Raw genomic sequence first — 17873 nt, forward strand, 5'->3', positions numbered from 1 at the left:
CGATTTTCTAAATCGCGTTGCGATTTTTATTTCGCGTTGCGATTTTGTTGGTCATTTTCGCAAATCCAAAAAAAGTTGGTTAAAATCGTATATTATAACTTTTTTTTGGTCACTGAGGCGATTTTCTCTTTATTTTATGGTGTAGGCTTTTGAGTTGTGATAAGATGTTGGTACATTTGTAAATTGAATATAGTACCATTGTGGTGGCTCTACCTTCGATGGTTGAGTAGGAAAAAGCAATTTGGGTGGGTGGGTGTGTCTCCAAGTATTTGTTTGGGATGGATCCTATACCTTCTTGGATTCGCTTTTTTGCTATATGGATTCTCTCTCTACCTTTTTATTCTCTCACTCCTACCAAATAAATCCTCTTCAAATTCACTAATCAATTCGTTTGCTTCATTAATCAATTAAGAATTTGGTTAACTCTATTCTATATGGTTTTAAATTTATAATTGTATTTGTTTCAAATATTGTTGGATTAGTCTTAATTCATGAACTTTAATAGTTTACTTGACTGTATCTAAGGCCCAAAAGTAATAAGACACAAAAAAGTGTAATCATATCCAAAATCTTAGATAAAAACAATTTACTTATTTTAAACGTACATGGATCAAGATGCACTTGAATGCCTACACCATACACGAATTGATGTGAATATCATTTTAATATCCAAAGTAAAAGTACATTGAAAATTGACGGTTAAAAGAAATATTAAGTAATTTTGAGAGCATCTCCAAAATGAGTGATGAAATAAAATCAATTTGGGGAGAAGTGAATGCGCTTAAATATGCGGCGTTAGTTTTGGGGAGGTGCAGGACAACGATATAAGCCCAAAACACTACTCCCCTTCACGTGGACCCGAGTTTATCATCCATCTCCAATTCATATCGATACTTTATCAATAATTAGATTATGAATTTACGAATGAGATAAATTAAATTTGAAAAATTAATGTTATTCTTTAAAATTTTAGGTTCAAATACTACATAGGTAAGAGAATGAGTATTTATTGTCAAAATATTAAACATTTCGTCTTCCGTCAAGGGTTAAATCAATTCTAGATATAGTCAAAGTTCAGATACAGGCTCTCAGACGAAATAAAAGGAAAAGATTTACTCTTTTGTAGTTAAGATTTCATGCAAATGGTAATGGAAAGAATTCAACATATTGTGCAAAAATGGGCATGATAAATATGTATTGAAGAATGTTTAAAAGCTTCTCACAAAGAAGCTCAGAAAATTAAATCGTAGAAAACGTAATTACCTTAATGGGGTTTCAATGATGAGATAATTACCAAAATTTGTTCAATCCTATATATGATTCAAGTTCAGTTGTTACTATAGATAGATATGACTACATATTCAAATAGTTCTCGGCACGAAACTAACAAGGCATCCGGGACTGGAAGCTCCGGAACCTTCAGTGGAACATAGCGAGAGACGGAAGCAAGAGCGAAACAACATTTTGTGAACTTCATTTAGACCCGGGAAGGTCAATCCAGTTGAGTTGAATTTCCAGTTCACCGCACTCCACATTTTTCAATCGGAGGCAAAGGTCCTGCACGACCTTCCCGTCGATCCACATAATGGCGCTCTCTTCAGACAGGCAGTTGGATCTGCACGGTTGCACTCTCGAAATTGTGGTTCCACTCGGGATGTCTTCCAAATCTTGTTTCAAGGCTTCCACGTAAGGCCTAATGTCAAACTCTGCCTCTCCCATTTTGTCATCCTTGGTAAAAGTGTCATGGTCATACACTGTCTGGTAGCAGAAATAACCTCATATGTTAAAATGCCAAAAGAACAAAACATGATTATAGCCCTAGTATATATATATATCATGAAATAACAAAGAAGCTTATGAAAGCACAAATTTTAACAAGTTATATACTAATCATTTTTAAACATATTGGGATGTTTCTTTAACCTTAGGGCATGGGATTTTCTATCTATATAATGAAACATGGAAACACCTTGAGTTACACTCCATTATTTGTTTGTTTTCTTTTGTTCTTTGATTCGGTGATCATGTATGCATGCAAATATTTTATTATTTGATCGTGCTCTACTGTCTATCAAGAATTCAGAAAACTGCACAAGGTTGCCTAGACAGAGACCAAGACAGAAAATTGCTTGGGACTAAACTCAAGGAAAGAAAGCATATTGTTCCTTGATAGTTAAACAACTAAAAAATATAAATTCCGTAACAGCATTTGATGACATTGAATAATGTCCGTTAACAACTTTGCAAAGAACACACAGTAAACCAACTCAAGGAATTAATTAAAAAAAAGAACGAACACCGTTAGCAACATCAAGAAGACAAACAACAATTTAAGCATATAAATGATGATCCAGTCAAGAACTTGTCGCAATTTAAACATGTTTGCATGCATATATATATATATATATGCAACTAAATCTAGAAGCTGTAAAATACTGGGGGAATGGTTATCTAATGTAGGCGCCCAATGTTCTCCTATACAATAATGCAAGTGTTGATTATTGAACTGACACTCCATGAATATTGTACAAGAAAACTTACCAGTTTTATTGGAACACTAGGATCCATTACTGAAAGAGTCAAATCCTCATTCCACTCAGGATTAACATCCTTCTTTTTTACACGAGTCTTCAGTTTCTGCAAAAGAAATATTTACATGCAAAATTAGAAAGGTATTCATGCCCAGGCCATAAAATCCAAGTGCAACTATCGCGTTTTGTAATATCAATTTTATACTTTTACATGATATATATATTGTTAAACCTTCAATCTAATTAGAAGCATCGAGTTTAGTAAGTGATTTCTAACATATTAATGAATATAGTTATTGAATCTGAAAGTCAACTACGGTTCACCATATTAATTTCCACAATCAATAATCCTTCAAGTTGCCTTTGAATCCAGAATTTTGATAAGAAGCCAAAATTTCAATGTGTTTTAGGAGGAAATTGCATCAAAGTGATATTCGTAATCAAATATAAATATTTACAAATAAAAAAAACAACAATAAATGTCCTTGCGAAATTGTTAACCGATCACAATAAGCTAGGGGAGACAGACCTGTTTACCCATCTTAACAACGACGTAAGGGTCGCTGCTTCGGACATCACGAACGGCAAGGTTGACGCCCCGTTTGACCCGAATCCGTAACAGACCCAACGAACAGGCCATCAACGATGAGTTCCCTTCACTTGGAGATTCTGCCATTTTTTTGGGTCTCCCTTCATTTATACGTAAAATAAACCAGTTTATTCCTTACTTTAACTTTTACCAAATCAATATTCAAAATAAATAAATAAAATATTAAAGGAACTTTTGCATCAGAAAACTATTAAAAAACAATACTTGAATATAACATAAAACAAATTAAAATATATGAATTATTAAATATATATATCCGATGATTAATTAAAATTAAAATTCAAAAATTATAAAGAAATGAAATAACTTAATTTTAAAGGTACCAGGTTTAAACACATAACACAAAGGGGACCTACCTGACCGTTCTTCGTTGACAGTCGAGGAGTTTTTCTTAAAAAGAAAAAAAAAACAGTATTTGGAGGCAAGATGGTGGGGCGCGGTAATATATCACGGGAGAGTGACCGGGAGATCTGGTATAGGAAACTACTGGATGGGAATTGGTCTTCGTTGTATAATTGTTTAGGGAAGGTGAGTAAAATACGGCGTATCCCATTGTTTCCCGACGTCGGTTCTGGAACTTCCCTTGGACTCGGGCCTTCTTATCAGCCTGCAAAGAGACATTTGTCACTACATTATTCGGGAATAGTGCAGAAAAACAGAGACATCAAAATTGTGTGTAGCAGCAACAACAATACTTTTATCGGGTATTCTTGGGAGGGGAAAGAGAGAATAGTAAGATACTATTTGACATATACAGAACATCCACGTTAATTTTCGGATATTCTTTAAGTCCTTTTTTTCACCTTTTTCATTAAATGAATCTTTATTAGTAAGCACAGCATCAAATTCTATACTTCTCAAATTTTGAGTATTGAACCACAGATATGAACCATAAGAAAATCATATATATTGACCAACAAAAAGACTGCATTTTTTGTAGATAAATTAGACCACTCTTTAGAAATTATTATATATCATAAGCGTATTATATACATGTCATGAGTCTAAGACAATACGAGGGTTCTAGCACCTAGAGTGCGCCTTGCACCCTTGACAATGCCAAGGCTCTGTTTAAGGGTAATATCTATTCAAGTTCAAAAGTTAACTAAAAGATAACAGAAAGGATAAATATTACCCATGAATAACAATAAATAATGCTCTGTGTCCTCCAAATTTTCCATAGCAACAATAGCAAGTGGAATAGATATGTATAGTGACGCTTTTTCATGAACATGCCACCCAAATAAAAAGCCACAAGTATATGCATATGCAACTGAACTGACAATCAGTCTTGGCCTGGGATCTCTCCAAGTTTTAAAAAGACAAGGCAAGCAGAATCATAATAAAGGTTGTCATGGGTGTTATATGCCATTTCATTGAGATTCAATATGAGACAGATCAATTCCCGATATTCCCGAAAAACTGTGGGGATGTGGAGAGATGGAAGCAGATGTACTCGTATAAAATGTGGTTGATCTATAATGTACTTGAACATGCAGGGTGATATTTAAGAGTTTACAAAATATTTCTCACTTAGGCTATTCATGGGATATATTAGAGACAAGACAATTCAGTGCTTGACATTAGGTTTAACCTTACAGTTGTTTTTGATACATGTAGGGAGAAGAATTAACCTTTTACATTAAGGAATTAAAATATTTCATTGCATCGTAAACTCGCACGAAACGAAAAATTTTATTTTAAGTAAGCTTTTTGCTCATATGAGTGGTGGTTTCAACAAATACTTGTTAACTATGTCTGTGCTTTGCACTGTTTCCCCAACTTATGATATCCAATTTCATTGTTAAATGTTAGCCTACCCACGTTTGCCGGATTATATCATGATTTCCATAATCTCATCCTGTTTCGGGTTCCATGATTTATCAGATATGTCATTTCTGTTGCGTTTATAGCCGGTCTGAAAATAACATGTGTTGGTTGTGTTGGTTTTGCTGCATTCTCAGTTGCAATCGAGAAGTTTTTCAACAGACACACTTGCTAAGAGAGTCACCTCTGGTCCAATCTTGCAGATGAAGACGGAATTCATAGCTCACTCTCACACACACACATATATATATATATATTGTTCAATTTGTACCTGATTCATAGCAACAATGGAAGGAATATAATGTTTTCAGGAGTTGAAATCCTTTCAAGTGTTAAATTTTGGATATTGAATATATTTATATTGCTTTATTTTTATAACAGCGGCTGAAAAGTAATGTCAATAGATACAGATGCAAGATTTTATGTTAATAGTAGTAAATTTATAAAATTTTAAATATGTAAAACTTATAAAATTTTAGGGGTGAAAACATTTTTCAATGAAAAATATAAAAAATATATAAAATATAAAAGGATAAAATTTTAAATAGGTAGAATTTATAAAATTTTAGAGGTGAATATTTTTCAATGAAAAATAAAAAAATATCTAAAATATATAAAAATTTGAAATTTTTCGAAGGGCCGACAGTTATTATTTGCCCCTCTAGGTACATCCCTAAATGTTAGGCAATTAAGTTAATCATGAATGGTTCGGTTCTGATCGAATTAAGATACACTTGTGTATTAATTAAATAATGAGTAAGATTTGTGTACACTTGTGTATTAAACAATGAGTAGGATTTGTGTAGGGAAACAATGTATTCTGTTAGTTGAAAGAGATGGAAAAAGGAAAAAGAAAAAAGGAAAAAGTGAAGATGGGTGGACAAAGGCAAGGCAACAATAATAATGATAATGCCATTCATAAATCTAAAAGCTAAAGAGAGAAAAAAAAACACTTTATTTATCTATCACCATCACACCACCATTTCCTCTCCAATTAATCCATCCAAATCCCATCTATATTCAACTAACATCACCAACAATATGCTACATCCAGCCCCCGATCTGCTACCGCCGCCCTCCTCCCCCACCATCTCCTCCGTCTCCTCCTCTGATCTCGACACTGAGGTAATTTTCATCAACTTTCCCATGTTTTATTTTGGGTTCAGCTTAATCTTTCCTTCATGCAATCTTTTGTTTTGTGTGTGTGTGTGTAAATGAAGTCGACAGGGTCTTTCTTCCATGATAGAAGCACTACATTGGGAACATTGATGGGAGTCAATTTTCCGGCTATCACTTTTCGAGCTCCTTCCCGCCACCATCGCGAGACGCAACAGGAAAGCGCCGGTTCGGCTTCTGCGACGGCGACGAAATTCAAGAAGAGGAGGGCGCTGACTGCTGCTTTCGGGGCGGAGCTTCTAGGGAGGCGGCGAAGGAAGTGGTGGCAGTTATGCAGGGACGGAGATTCCAAGCCGGCTTCACTGGGAGAGTTCCTGGATGTGGAGAGGAGGTTCGGAGACGGCGCGTTTTACGGTGCGGCGGCGGAGCTTGAAGGAGTGATGGGGACGGCGCACGATGAGCATCATGATGCGAGGAATGGACGGTCGTTGTTTGCTGGTGGAAGGGTGTTGCCTCCATCTCATCCGGGCGGTGATGATGAAGAAGAAGATGAAAAGGCCGGGGGTGTTTGTAGATTCCCGGTGTCGCTCACGGGGATATGTAGCGGTGGCGTTGGATAGAGCGTACACCTTTTGACTTGTCTGCTCACCCTGCATTTTTTTTATTGTTTTTCTCAGTGCATAATTATAAACTTGTCTATCGCTTTTTTTCTTTTGGAACATCCCAAAAGGAGTATAAACAATTACTTCTGGGTTATAATTATCGCTTTGTCCATTTACTAATTGAATAATTTAGCTTCTGGGTTATTTAATTGAATAATTTTCTTTTTAGCAATATTTTTAATTAAAATATTTATTTGGAAAGTTTGAAGTTGTAATCATTTTGAAAAATAATGAGATTATCGTGCTTTTTTAATTAATCACATATATTTCATTTGATTCTTTAAGTTGCCATCAAAATTTCATCTTTATCCTCAAATGAACACAGAGATCCAAATCTGAAACATAAGTTTTGATTGGCCAACTACTCCACCCATTTTCCATTTCCATCCCTAATGCAAATGGTGCTATTCCCACCGTCAATGGCCTCACTGGTCTCCCATTGGGGACCGGATTATCAGGCACGGCCTTTGCCGGCAACGTAAACCAAAACGGGCAGCCTCAGGTCCCTCTTGGACCGGATGGATTGGGACTAGGATTCGGAATGATCACCGTCATCGACGACATACCGACTGCTAGCCCAGATTTGGGGTCACTCGCGATAGGGAAAGCTCAGGGTGTTTATGTGGCTACTCGGCAGACGGAACGACCCAGATGATGGCATTCACAGCCATGATCGAAGGTGGGGAATACAACGACAACCTCAACTTCTAAGGGGTGTACAAGGTCGGAAGCACGATGTCGCATGCGTCGGTGACAGGCGGAACGGGGAGGTTTAAGAATGCTTGTGGTATTGCGGAGGTTCGACCTCTTATACCACCTGGTCAACATGTCACCGATGGCGCTGAGACATTGCTGAGGGTCACTGTCCATCTCAAATACTAAGATATTGAATCTTGTCTTTAAAATTGTGTGAAACAAATGAGCATGGTATTGCTTTTCCAGTTGCAAAATCTTTATAAGGTTGGTCTCCAACGCCGAGAAAAGCAGGTCCATGGGAAGAAGAAAATAAACCTGGCGTCTCTCCAACTCACCATCTGCCGTTAATCCATGAACCCTGGAACCGACTTTTAAGCTGCTCGAATCGCACACTAATTGGCCTGGATTCTCCGCCATCAGATCGGCTGCTTTGAGTGGTTTGGCATATATCCGCAACTTCCCATCTGGGAACACCACTTGAAATGATCGACGGTGCACAACAAACTGCATTCCCCATAATTGAACAGAATTATAATGGCAGAGGAAAACCATACACCCTTTGTAATTTTGACCTGAATATATGTCCATGCAAAGATGGTGGTTGAGAGATTTAAGGGGAGGGTTTATTTATTTATTTACGGGTCATGATGTTACCAAATTATGTTCAAATTACAGAATCATTATCATTAAATCTTATTAAAATTCATCAAAGTTTTATGATTTTTATAATACTGCAGCTATATTCTATAATAATATAAATATTATTTTATAATTTTAAAAAGGCCTCACATATGAGTATGAAACAAGAAGATGAAAGCAAATTTTCATGAGCTGATGGGATCACCAAACTTTAGTTTTGCCGTCTTTCTTTATTATTTAAGGCTCCGACTGTAACTTAAAATATTCAAATTATTGTATCAAAACTTGTTTGCATATCATTTACAAGTTTGTTAATTAGTGAGCACATGGAGTAATGTAAATAGGCATTGCAAAACCACACCACCAACCCCATGATGGGATATGGTTAGAAGCTATTTCATATTCTCTGCGCCTCTTTCATCATTACTTGATCATAAATACATCCCTTTTCTTTTGCACACACCACACCAATTGCTGTGAATGTCAAATCTTCTCTATTTCCTACCTTGAAAACCATCCTTTACCTACCTATTTCATTTTATCTACAAGAAACCACATTTAATCAGGATTGTTAAAATTATAAATAGGTTTAATGGTTCAAGACAATTGATCAGAATTGTTATTATCGTCACCCTAAACACTAACAAATTAAATACATAAAAGATTTGGGGAAAAAACTTCTCTTATCACCTTAGTTATATCTCCCACTAATTTTAATAACATCTTATACTATAAAATTAATTGTTTTAATAAAAAAAAATCAAGTTTAGATTAATTGTTTCTAATAAATAAAATAAAATCAGGTCGAATTTAAATTTAAGATAAAAAAAATCCCCAACCTAATTATACTTGAGATACTGGTATAATTATCATTCATGCATTTTAAAATAATTATAATAATATCCTCTTAGGTCTCATACATATTTGTATCTAATTAGATCAGATCGAATACAATTTTTATTCTAAACCGAGTCAAGTTTCAAATAAAATAAAACCTTTTTAAATTCAGATCAGATATGATAGCAGGAATCAAATTAAAATAAGTAAAAACCCCAACCTAACTCAACTCATGCTTAATTATATTATTTATACCACATGAATGTCGAATTCTTATTTGTTATTTTAAACTAAATAATGGTGTTTAGTCGTGACAATTCAGACATGATATTAAACATTTTTATCGAAATACAAGTATCATGTTGGACATTTTAAAAATATAAATATTACATTAGACATTCGATCAAAGTAAACGTGTCCTATTGAACATTTTAAAAGTCAAATATAATCCGAATGCACATTATCAAGCCTAACGCTGAACACATGAAAATCTGCATTTAGTACAATACTTTGATCAAAAGCAAAAGAATTTTTTGCCATCACTCAAGTCTTCTAACATATCCATACATCTGACTTGCTTTGCTATTCTGTATACTGTACTATCTGTACATGTGAAAATTGAACTTCCAAAAGAATACAAATCAAAGAATACCGACACGCTTACCGACTCTGCACACACCATAACCAACCAAACAAAATCCCATAAGCGGAAAAGAACACACACAAGAAAGAATGAAATGAATATGGAACAAGGGACATGCAAAAACCCCACAACTAAAACCTCTTATGATTCAAATCTTACGTGCAAAGGAGATGAAGTGGTCCCCGGATGGATTGCCTTCACCAATGCCACGAACTGGGACAGACTCTCTTCCGAGAACCACTTCACTTTCCACGTCTGAGTCTGAGACCTGGCTACATTCTTTTCTTTCTTACTACTTGTACCGACCATCTTTTGTATTTTCGTTGAGGAGCAGACCTCTGTTGTGCTGCACTCGAAAGATAATGTCACGCAACGCCTCTCTCTGTTCTCGATAATCTAGAGAAGTCAGACCAGAAAAAGGAGATTATGCATATTATATAGCAAACAGCAAGGACCTCTTCATGAACATATAATAGGGAAAATCACTGTTCTGAAAAAATAATAAGTTTAAACAGAAAATACGGCCATATACCGCTATTATGACTGTTACAGCAACCAATTTCACTAACAACATAATATATTAGTAGCATGATGCAAGAATGAAGTACTGGAAAAGTTACCATCTCAGATACATCTGCGATCTTGCAGCATGAATCCAGGGAGAAATATGGAGGTGAACATGCATCATTTAGGAGAGAACTGAACCGAATAATGTCTTCGACACACAAAAGCACTTGTCCTCCAATGACAAACAGTGATCGTGAAAGCCATGATTCCTCTGTTTTCACATGAAAATTAAGCATATTATCAAATCCAAGGTTTATGTGTCTATGCTTCTGCATTCACAAGCGAGAGGGAGTGCAAGAATAAATTATTAACAAAAAGGCGCTTTCATATAATCTAAACCAAGAATATGAACTGCTAAACATGATCATACAACCACCTTTTTTCTCTGAATGCATGCACACTCAGGACCAAAGGCATCAGCATCCACAACCATGATACCAAACAAGCCAAAAAAAAATAATGATATGCATGCAAACATAAACCAAAAGTTATTTTGGACAAACAAAGATGCAAAAACAGTGTCTGCAACAAAAATATCAACGGCAAATACAACCTGTTTATGCTCCCTTTAAACATACCTACAAAAACACAATCCTATTCATCCAAAGTTGCATATAAAGAGCCACCAACATTTATCAGGAACTGAAAGAACAAGAACATATAAAAAACGACTCTAAATTGCATTGCCACTTCTTTCTCTACCTTTCAATTTTCATTATTTTGCATGAAACAGTATCTAGCCTCCCCATTGCACACAAGATTATAGGAAATAAGCAATATTAAATATAACAAATCATGACAAGATAAAATTTAGTGCACATACCTTCATTGCCACCTTTCTGAAAAAGCACCATTGAGTATTGGAAAATGCTTAATTTTAAACCTCCACATATTTGTTTCTCAAACAACTCAACCTGAACCTGCTCCAAACTGCCATTTAAATTTCCAAACCTCAATCTATCATCACAAAGAAATGTACTCTGTATGGCAGCTATTGACGTCAAAACTAATCATTATTAAATTCCTCATCCTATTTGATGTAAGTTGTTGATCTAGAGTGGTTTTTGGACATAGAAATTTACATTTGATTTCAGTGCATGCAACTTGAACTACATTCACCGAGACATAGGGATGAAAAAAAACACATATAAATAAACGAAGGCCAATTTAAATCTAAGTACCAACAAGGACGCATAATATGGGAAGAACAAGGAACGGATACGGTAACACGGGAAAATTTAAAAAATTAGGACACTAGTATGGCAAGGTAACAATAAAAAAATACTTTTACATGATAATCTACAATAAAAATGCAACTTAACTATAAAAAACCATTAGAACCAAATAATTCAAAAAAGGCCAAAAGGTCCTAAATTATCGCACTCTAATACCCATACCACATTATACTTCTTCCCCCCTGGTTCTCATTCCAGACATTAGGTTAATACTTTGCTTTCTACTCCTACGCTTTCTAGTATTTAAACATTTCTGTCTTGACCATGTCTGATTTTTTCCCAACTTACTATTGCATGTCCAATGTATTTTGCCACATCTGAGAAATGTTTGTGTCGGACATGTGCTCAACACTTGGATACTCCGCTGGCAAGTGTTTGTGCTTCATGTTATGATGTTCAGATAAGTATTTATATCACATAAACACAGACACAATTACAGATGGTATGTTAAGTATGTTTCATGGTTAAGTGAAAGAGTATTGAAATCACCTCCTTAAAGAACATTTATCATTTGGTGCAGATATATCCGAAAATTTCAACGTATAAAGCAATTGAATTGATTTCTCGAAGCTCCTTGTTAAGAACAAGTACGCTAAACTCCCTTCAACATACACCCTAACCAACAATAGAAAATAGAGACAGTTAGAGGAATGAATGGTTATATCTTAACCTCCATTGAAGTTACAAATCACTAACCTCACAACCTGAAGGCTCAGACCAACTAAAACCGCTCTTATGTCTTCAATCCTATGTGAACCTAATAAATCCAAGGTACTCTCTGCAGAGACAGTAAAGTGAACGCCATAATGAAATTTGACAACCAACTCAAGAAATTTTGTCAACAAAGCAGCACTGCAAAGACTATCAACAAGTGCACGCCTTATGCAAAGGCTACTTCATTATCCAACCTGATCCGTCAAATGCGATGCCAACAAGCAGCACATACAACTTTTCCTCGCTGCTCAATACTAGAGCTACTTCTCTGCAGATGTAAAGAAAGCAACAAAAACAAAATTATTTAAAATACCAAGTCCTCAATTAACAAGAAAGGCCTGGTTGGCACAGGTTTACGATAAATCATAATCAACACAAAATGAAACACCAGAAAACCATATCAAGCAAACAAGATCAAGGGTTTTCAGAAATGTCCAATGTGAACATCTAGCCTAAAAACACGTTAGAAAACCATGAAGATTCACATGAAAAAGAGAAATTTCTCGGAGAAATAAATTCATTAAAAGATGTGAAGGGTAAATGCAAATGCATAAAGAATATAAAAGGTGTTTGATCTGTACAACTTCACAAAAAAATAATTATGATTAAGCTGATAATAGACACCATTGTGAATTGAAACTCATTGTGGAAGTAGTGTCAATGATTACCAGTAATATGATTTTGAATTCACAAGCAGGAGACTTAAAAGCCTCATCAAAACAAATATCCTAACCTTTTTCTCTAAAGTCTGCAGTACTTACCTTTCTTTGCAAAAAGATTGGTCAACCATACAACTGCAACACATATATAACCTACAAGTTTCATGAGCTCTCAAATCCGCAACATTTTTATTGAAATAGTCCTCAATAAAATCATTCTTCCCCGAGAAGAGCACTCAGCATCAGAATATTTCACACCATTATCAAGTGGCAGCATTGAAATTGCATTTTTAATCTGGTTTCTATCAAAATCTTTCCAATGACCACTCTCGTTTGAAGAGTTCTTCCCTTTCATTTCTTTAATATGAACCCCACTAGCCCCCAGGCTGCCATTCGATTCTTGTGGTACATGTTGACAGCTGTTCTCTTCCAACAGTGAAATCACTCTTCTTTGGTTTCCTTCCACTTTTTCTCTTCTCAAACCAATCTGCCTCTTGGTTCACAAAAGAAGATGTCTCTAGATCATTAGAACCTGTATCTAACTCAGGGGGCAGTGACAGGGATTGCTTCATATTTACAAATTTGTTGGTCCTAGGGGCTTGTTCAGAGCGTGAATCAATGATGCAGACGCCATTTTCACTCCCATGTGAGGTGTTATTTCCATTTTCATAATAAGCATGCCCAAAAAAGTTTGCTGGAGAATGCCCTTCAGTGCTCCTATTGGGATATTCCTCAACAGGTATCCTAGCTTCGCTGTAATCATCTTCACTGCAGCTCGTAACACTGTCTGATGATGCCACCGAATAGGACTCCGCTGATAGCTGTAGAATTTCTTCCACCAAATTCTGGCGACGATGCAAAAGTTCCTTCTTATAATGAGGAGGTGATCCAGGGTTAGCATATGAAGAATTAGACTCTGTTATATTACCAATTGAATTCAAATGTGATACACTGGCATCTTCAACCATTCTATTAGTTTCTTCAAGGAAAAAAATATTATGATGAGAACTCTCAGCTAAAATGGATCCACTACCAGTCTCATCATGCAAGTGTGATTTTTGATACTCCTGTTTCACTTCCATTGTTCTCAAGCCTGGTAGAGAAAATCCACCATTAATTCCTGAGGAAAAAATGTGGTCAAAATATCTGTTGGCATTCACACTGGCTGAAGTATCTGCAAAAGAATTATCAGATTCCAAAACATTCATGCTACTTTCATCTCCTGAACCTTGAACCGATTCTGAAACACATTTAGAACTTTCACTAAGATGCCTCACGCTTTTCCCACTTTTCTTATACTTTTCTTTCCCCGGATGTAACATAGCCGTATTAAAACCACCATCAGCAAAATTTTCAGAAGCATGATCCATCCAGTCCTTGAACTCTCGTAACCAAAGAAAAGAACGTTCTTTCTTCAATTGTTCTACTCTTTTCATCAAATCGACTATTTCAGCTTCATCTTCAGATATGATATTCTCCTCTCTGCTTCGCATTTCATTATCACATGACACAGAATCTAGATCGGAATAAATGCATGTGTTATCTTGTCCATTCTCAATACAAGCAAGTCGAGACGCCTTTATCTGCAAAAGGTTAAAATGATAACCACCTATTACCACAGCTAAAGAGGTATAATAAATTATGAAGTACATGAACAAACAAAAATTCATCAAATGAATCCAAAAGACTAGTCAGGATGCCAAAATTTCACCACATAGGAGAGAGGAAAGATGGATGACTGTAAAGTTAAAATAGCTTACAAAATTGAGAATTGTTAAAACTTAACGCACCCTCTTTTTATTGATAAACCCTGCTCCTTCAGCATCGCATTTTGCAGGATAGTAGAACCCAAAGCTGGAAGGTCGCTTCTGTCTGCTGGCAACAATAATCTTCCTCTTCCAATACTCTCTTGTGCTGATTTCTTTGTCATCTAATTTCAACTGATCAAACCATGTAATAGAACAAGGGAGAGCTGTACCATTAGCAGGATTACAAGATGGAAACTAAAACTATGAAAAGTTTTAGCAAAGGAGCATAGAAGTTTAACAACCGAACTCCATCTGCAAATAGATACTTGAGACTTACATTTTCAGGACGGTTGAAGTAGCTGAATACATGTGCACGGTACCATCGGGCACAACAGAACGGATTCCCTTCAAGCCACAAGCTTCGAAGAGATGGAAGCACCGCAAGGAACTCTAACTCTAGAAAATTGGAAATAATATTGTAGGAAACATCAAGCCCTTCAAGAGACTTCAAATTCTCAATACCACGCAATGTAGTTAGAGCATTGTTCCTCAAAACAAGTTTAACAACATGACAAGAGACCTGCAATTTTCATCAACAATGATGTATTTGTCCAAATAGAATTCCTATATCAAAATATTTGGTGAAGGAAAAACATGCAACGCATAGAGATTATAACCAAAAAAAGGTTCAAGAAAAGTCCCCTTTTTATTCAGGGAAATGAAAAACAATTAAATAAATGTCAAACCAGTAAATGTTTAAATAGACATATAGACCTTAGCTAAATGAAAAGTCCCCTTTCTTTTATTCAGGGCTTATTCTTTCAAAATTTAAAAGTAATAAATAAGGGAAAGTGTTAATGGAAAAGAATAAGGAGAGAACAACCAAAGTCCTCAAGGAGTACACAAGAAAACATGTAAACAAGCATTAAAATATCCAAAACTAAGCCTGCTACAATGATCAAATTAGACTGTTCTCTTCTATATAGAACCAGATCTCTTCTTAAACTTTCCTCCCATGTCATATTTATTCTTTCTTCCTTTAGACATGGGAAATTAATCTTGACAGAATCACTGTTATTCCACTGTCTCATATGTAAAAATCATCTTAGGCGTGTCCATTACTTTAATTGGTGATGAGGCTACCTTGACCTTTTTCAATCTAATCTATGTTTTCTCACATATACATGTATCTTTCGTAACAATCTCATTGCAGCAACAATCATTTTCTGAACAAATGAAAATTTAACAGCTTGGGATTTAGGGTCACATAGTTTAAATCCTATCATTAACTTCTCCCTGAAGAATACCATCTTTTTGTACTGTGTGGCAAAAGGCTAGATGGTAGATGCAATTGAAATACAATACAAAATATATACATCAATTTATTAATTTTTTAGCATCAAGTAAAAACCAAAAATCATTATTTCATGAGTAATAATCACAGTGACTTACCTCACTAAATGATGAGACGGATCGCAAGTGATTGAATCCCAGGTCCAAGTGCTTCAACTTGGCACATTTCCGAAGATTGTCCACCTTTGCAAACTTATTTCGACTTAAATCAAGGGTTTCAACAGCAGGAAGTAGCTGCAAAGACTCATCCATTAATAACAAGCCATTGCATGCACACGAAACGAAGGACAAGCGGTTCCACTGTGGAGAGCCCTTTATCTCAGCAATTCTACTGGCAAACACATGTCGTAAAGCATCCTACATAATTTAAAAGGACAAACAAAATCCATGAATTGTTGTGAAGTTCCAGCACCAGTTCACCTACTATTCATCAAATAAAAATTGAGAAGATTTTGTCTACAGAGTCCATTCGCAATTTTACTAAATTGTCGCTAGGAGAACAAAAGAAGGAATAGTATATAACTAAAAGAGGTAATTAACTCTCCCTGTGCTTGTAATAAATGCAAAACATCCAAAGAAACTCACAGTTGAATTATGACAAATAATCTTCTCCAAGGTATGTCTCAACTCAAGCAACCCCTTGGCTGCTGAAGTAGACAAATCGCAGCCCCTGAGTTCCAGAACCTTCAGTCTCCCAAACGACAGAAAAGAGAGAGGCGTGGGGTCACGCGCAGGAGGAGTCAAGGCAGACACCACTTTAAGAGTCGTAAGGAGCCGCAGAATCCGGCGAAGTTGCTCGAGGGCCCGGTGATCCCCGAGGTCCGACACGTAGGCACGTAAATAGTCAACCGGAGCTCCAGCTAGAAGTCCCTCCAGCTCCTGGAGCGCCTCGAGCCGCAATTGCATGTAGTGGAGCCCAGCCGGGTTGAGCTTCAGCACCTTCGTACCTTCAATCAAAGCCCCGGCTTGTTCGTCAACAAATTTAACCAGCTTCTCGAGGTAGCGATCCCCTGTGACGATCGCCATCGACAGTAGTGGAATTAGGGTTTAGAAACAGAAGGAAAAGCTCATCCACGGGCACCGCATCGAAAGCTCATAAATAAACACACATTCAAGTCCCACAGTGCATATATATATAAATACAAATAAACCCAAATTCTTAAACCGTTCTAAGATGCGAGAAGCTTTAGGGGGGGAACTAAAAAAGACAAAGAACTGAGAAATGAATTCCCGGAGGAAACGAGAAGGAAATTGCTTTGAAGATTGCGAGTGAGATGGAAGGGAAAAGGAAACATAAGGGGACTGCTGTTGTAATTATTAACAACAAAGAGGCGGTTCAGGGGAGAGAGAGACGGCCTTGGGAGGGCAGATCACTGAACCAAACGAAAACGACGCTATTTTTTAAATTTTAATATTTTTTTCTTCAGGGGTGATATTTAATTGGGACTTTGGAACAGCATCATTTTGTGCTTTCGTTTCCCCATAAATTCAAAGGGAATTTTACTTGTAATTAGTGTGTCATTTTTCTTAAATAAACGAGTTTAATTCAATAAAGACGAAATTCTATTTAGGTCGATACAAGTTTATACTTTTTTTTAGTGTGTGTATATATATATATATATATATCTGATCTTGAATTCAACTTCAATATATTTTAATATATAATAATATTAAATTATATTTTTTGACAAAAAAATATACATTTACTTTTCTTTGAGAGGATTCAAAGTTAATATTTTTTTATAATTTAATTAAATAACTTAGTATAATTATAAGATAATATTTATTATTTTTATAATTTTTTATCATTGAAACTAATTATCAAAATTTATAGTTTAATGTGCGTGTGAATAAGGCTATGAGCGGGCAACATATTTATATATGTTTGGGTGGACATATGCAAAAGTGTGCACGTAGGCTCCGGCTTCCGTGATAATATCCACCATTTTTATGGATGGAACGCGTAATGCTACCTTACCAATCAAATCTCGATGCTTGTATTGTATTAACACGTATAAAATCCATTAGCCTTAGGA

General features: G+C 35.8%; 3 protein-coding genes and 1 pseudogene across 3 annotated transcripts; 2 read left to right on the top strand and 2 right to left on the bottom strand.

The window, feature by feature from the left end:
- Positions 1 to 1419: 1419 nt before the first annotated feature.
- Positions 1420 to 3207, bottom strand: LOC120215555 (protein C2-DOMAIN ABA-RELATED 4-like). Its single transcript, XM_039213232.1, has 3 exons — positions 3061 to 3207; positions 2542 to 2637; positions 1420 to 1758 (listed from the first exon to the last, which is right to left on the bottom strand). Exons 1-3 carry the CDS (start codon positions 3205 to 3207, stop codon positions 1474 to 1476), a joined length of 528 nt encoding a protein of 175 aa, XP_039069163.1. The 3' UTR covers positions 1420 to 1473.
- A 2713-nt stretch (positions 3208 to 5920) lies between these two features.
- Positions 5921 to 6816, top strand: LOC120119584 (uncharacterized protein At3g17950-like). Its single transcript, XM_039139695.1, has 2 exons — positions 5921 to 6093; positions 6189 to 6816. Exons 1-2 carry the CDS (start codon positions 6010 to 6012, stop codon positions 6702 to 6704), a joined length of 600 nt encoding a protein of 199 aa, XP_038995626.1. The 5' UTR covers positions 5921 to 6009; the 3' UTR covers positions 6705 to 6816.
- Positions 6817 to 7128: 312 nt separating this feature from the next.
- On the top strand, positions 7129 to 7652 carry LOC120120565 (annotated as a pseudogene).
- A 1802-nt stretch (positions 7653 to 9454) lies between these two features.
- On the bottom strand, positions 9455 to 17153 carry LOC120179223. The gene is made up of 12 exons (XM_039185134.1): positions 16423 to 17153; positions 15937 to 16194; positions 14822 to 15064; positions 14527 to 14676; positions 13116 to 14319; positions 12839 to 12971; positions 12272 to 12345; positions 12060 to 12141; positions 11853 to 11978; positions 10952 to 11058; positions 10182 to 10339; positions 9455 to 9957 (listed from the first exon to the last, which is right to left on the bottom strand). Exons 1-12 carry the CDS (start codon positions 16861 to 16863, stop codon positions 9703 to 9705), a joined length of 3231 nt encoding a protein of 1076 aa, XP_039041065.1. The 5' UTR covers positions 16864 to 17153; the 3' UTR covers positions 9455 to 9702.
- Between the last annotated feature and the right edge of the window lie 720 nt (positions 17154 to 17873).

The sequence above is a fragment of the Hibiscus syriacus genome, unplaced genomic scaffold (assembly GCF_006381635.1).
Source record: "Hibiscus syriacus cultivar Baekdansim isolate YM2019G1 unplaced genomic scaffold, ASM638163v2 tig00000002_pilon, whole genome shotgun sequence".
Lineage (NCBI taxonomy): Eukaryota > Viridiplantae > Streptophyta > Magnoliopsida > Malvales > Malvaceae > Hibiscus > Hibiscus syriacus.

Coding starts and splice junctions, on each gene's coding strand:
- LOC120215555 (XM_039213232.1), bottom strand. CDS start 3,207: ATGGCAGAATCTCCAAGTGAAGGGAACTCATCGTTGATGGCCTGTTCG. Junction 2,638..3,060: donor TTGTTAAGATGGGTAAACAG/GTCTGTCTCCCC, acceptor TTTCTTTTGCAG/AAACTGAAGACTCGTGTAAA. Junction 1,759..2,541: donor CTAGTGTTCCAATAAAACTG/GTAAGTTTTCTT, acceptor TTCTGCTACCAG/ACAGTGTATGACCATGACAC.
- LOC120119584 (XM_039139695.1), top strand. CDS start 6,010: ATGCTACATCCAGCCCCCGATCTGCTACCGCCGCCCTCCTCCCCCACC. Junction 6,094..6,188: donor CCTCTGATCTCGACACTGAG/GTAATTTTCATC, acceptor GTGTAAATGAAG/TCGACAGGGTCTTTCTTCCA.
- LOC120179223 (XM_039185134.1), bottom strand. CDS start 16,863: ATGGCGATCGTCACAGGGGATCGCTACCTCGAGAAGCTGGTTAAATTT. Junction 12,346..12,838: donor CAATCTTTTTGCAAAGAAAG/GTAAGTACTGCA, acceptor TTACATCTGCAG/AGAAGTAGCTCTAGTATTGA. Junction 9,958..10,181: donor TCGCAGATGTATCTGAGATG/GTAACTTTTCCA, acceptor TGACTTCTCTAG/ATTATCGAGAACAGAGAGAG.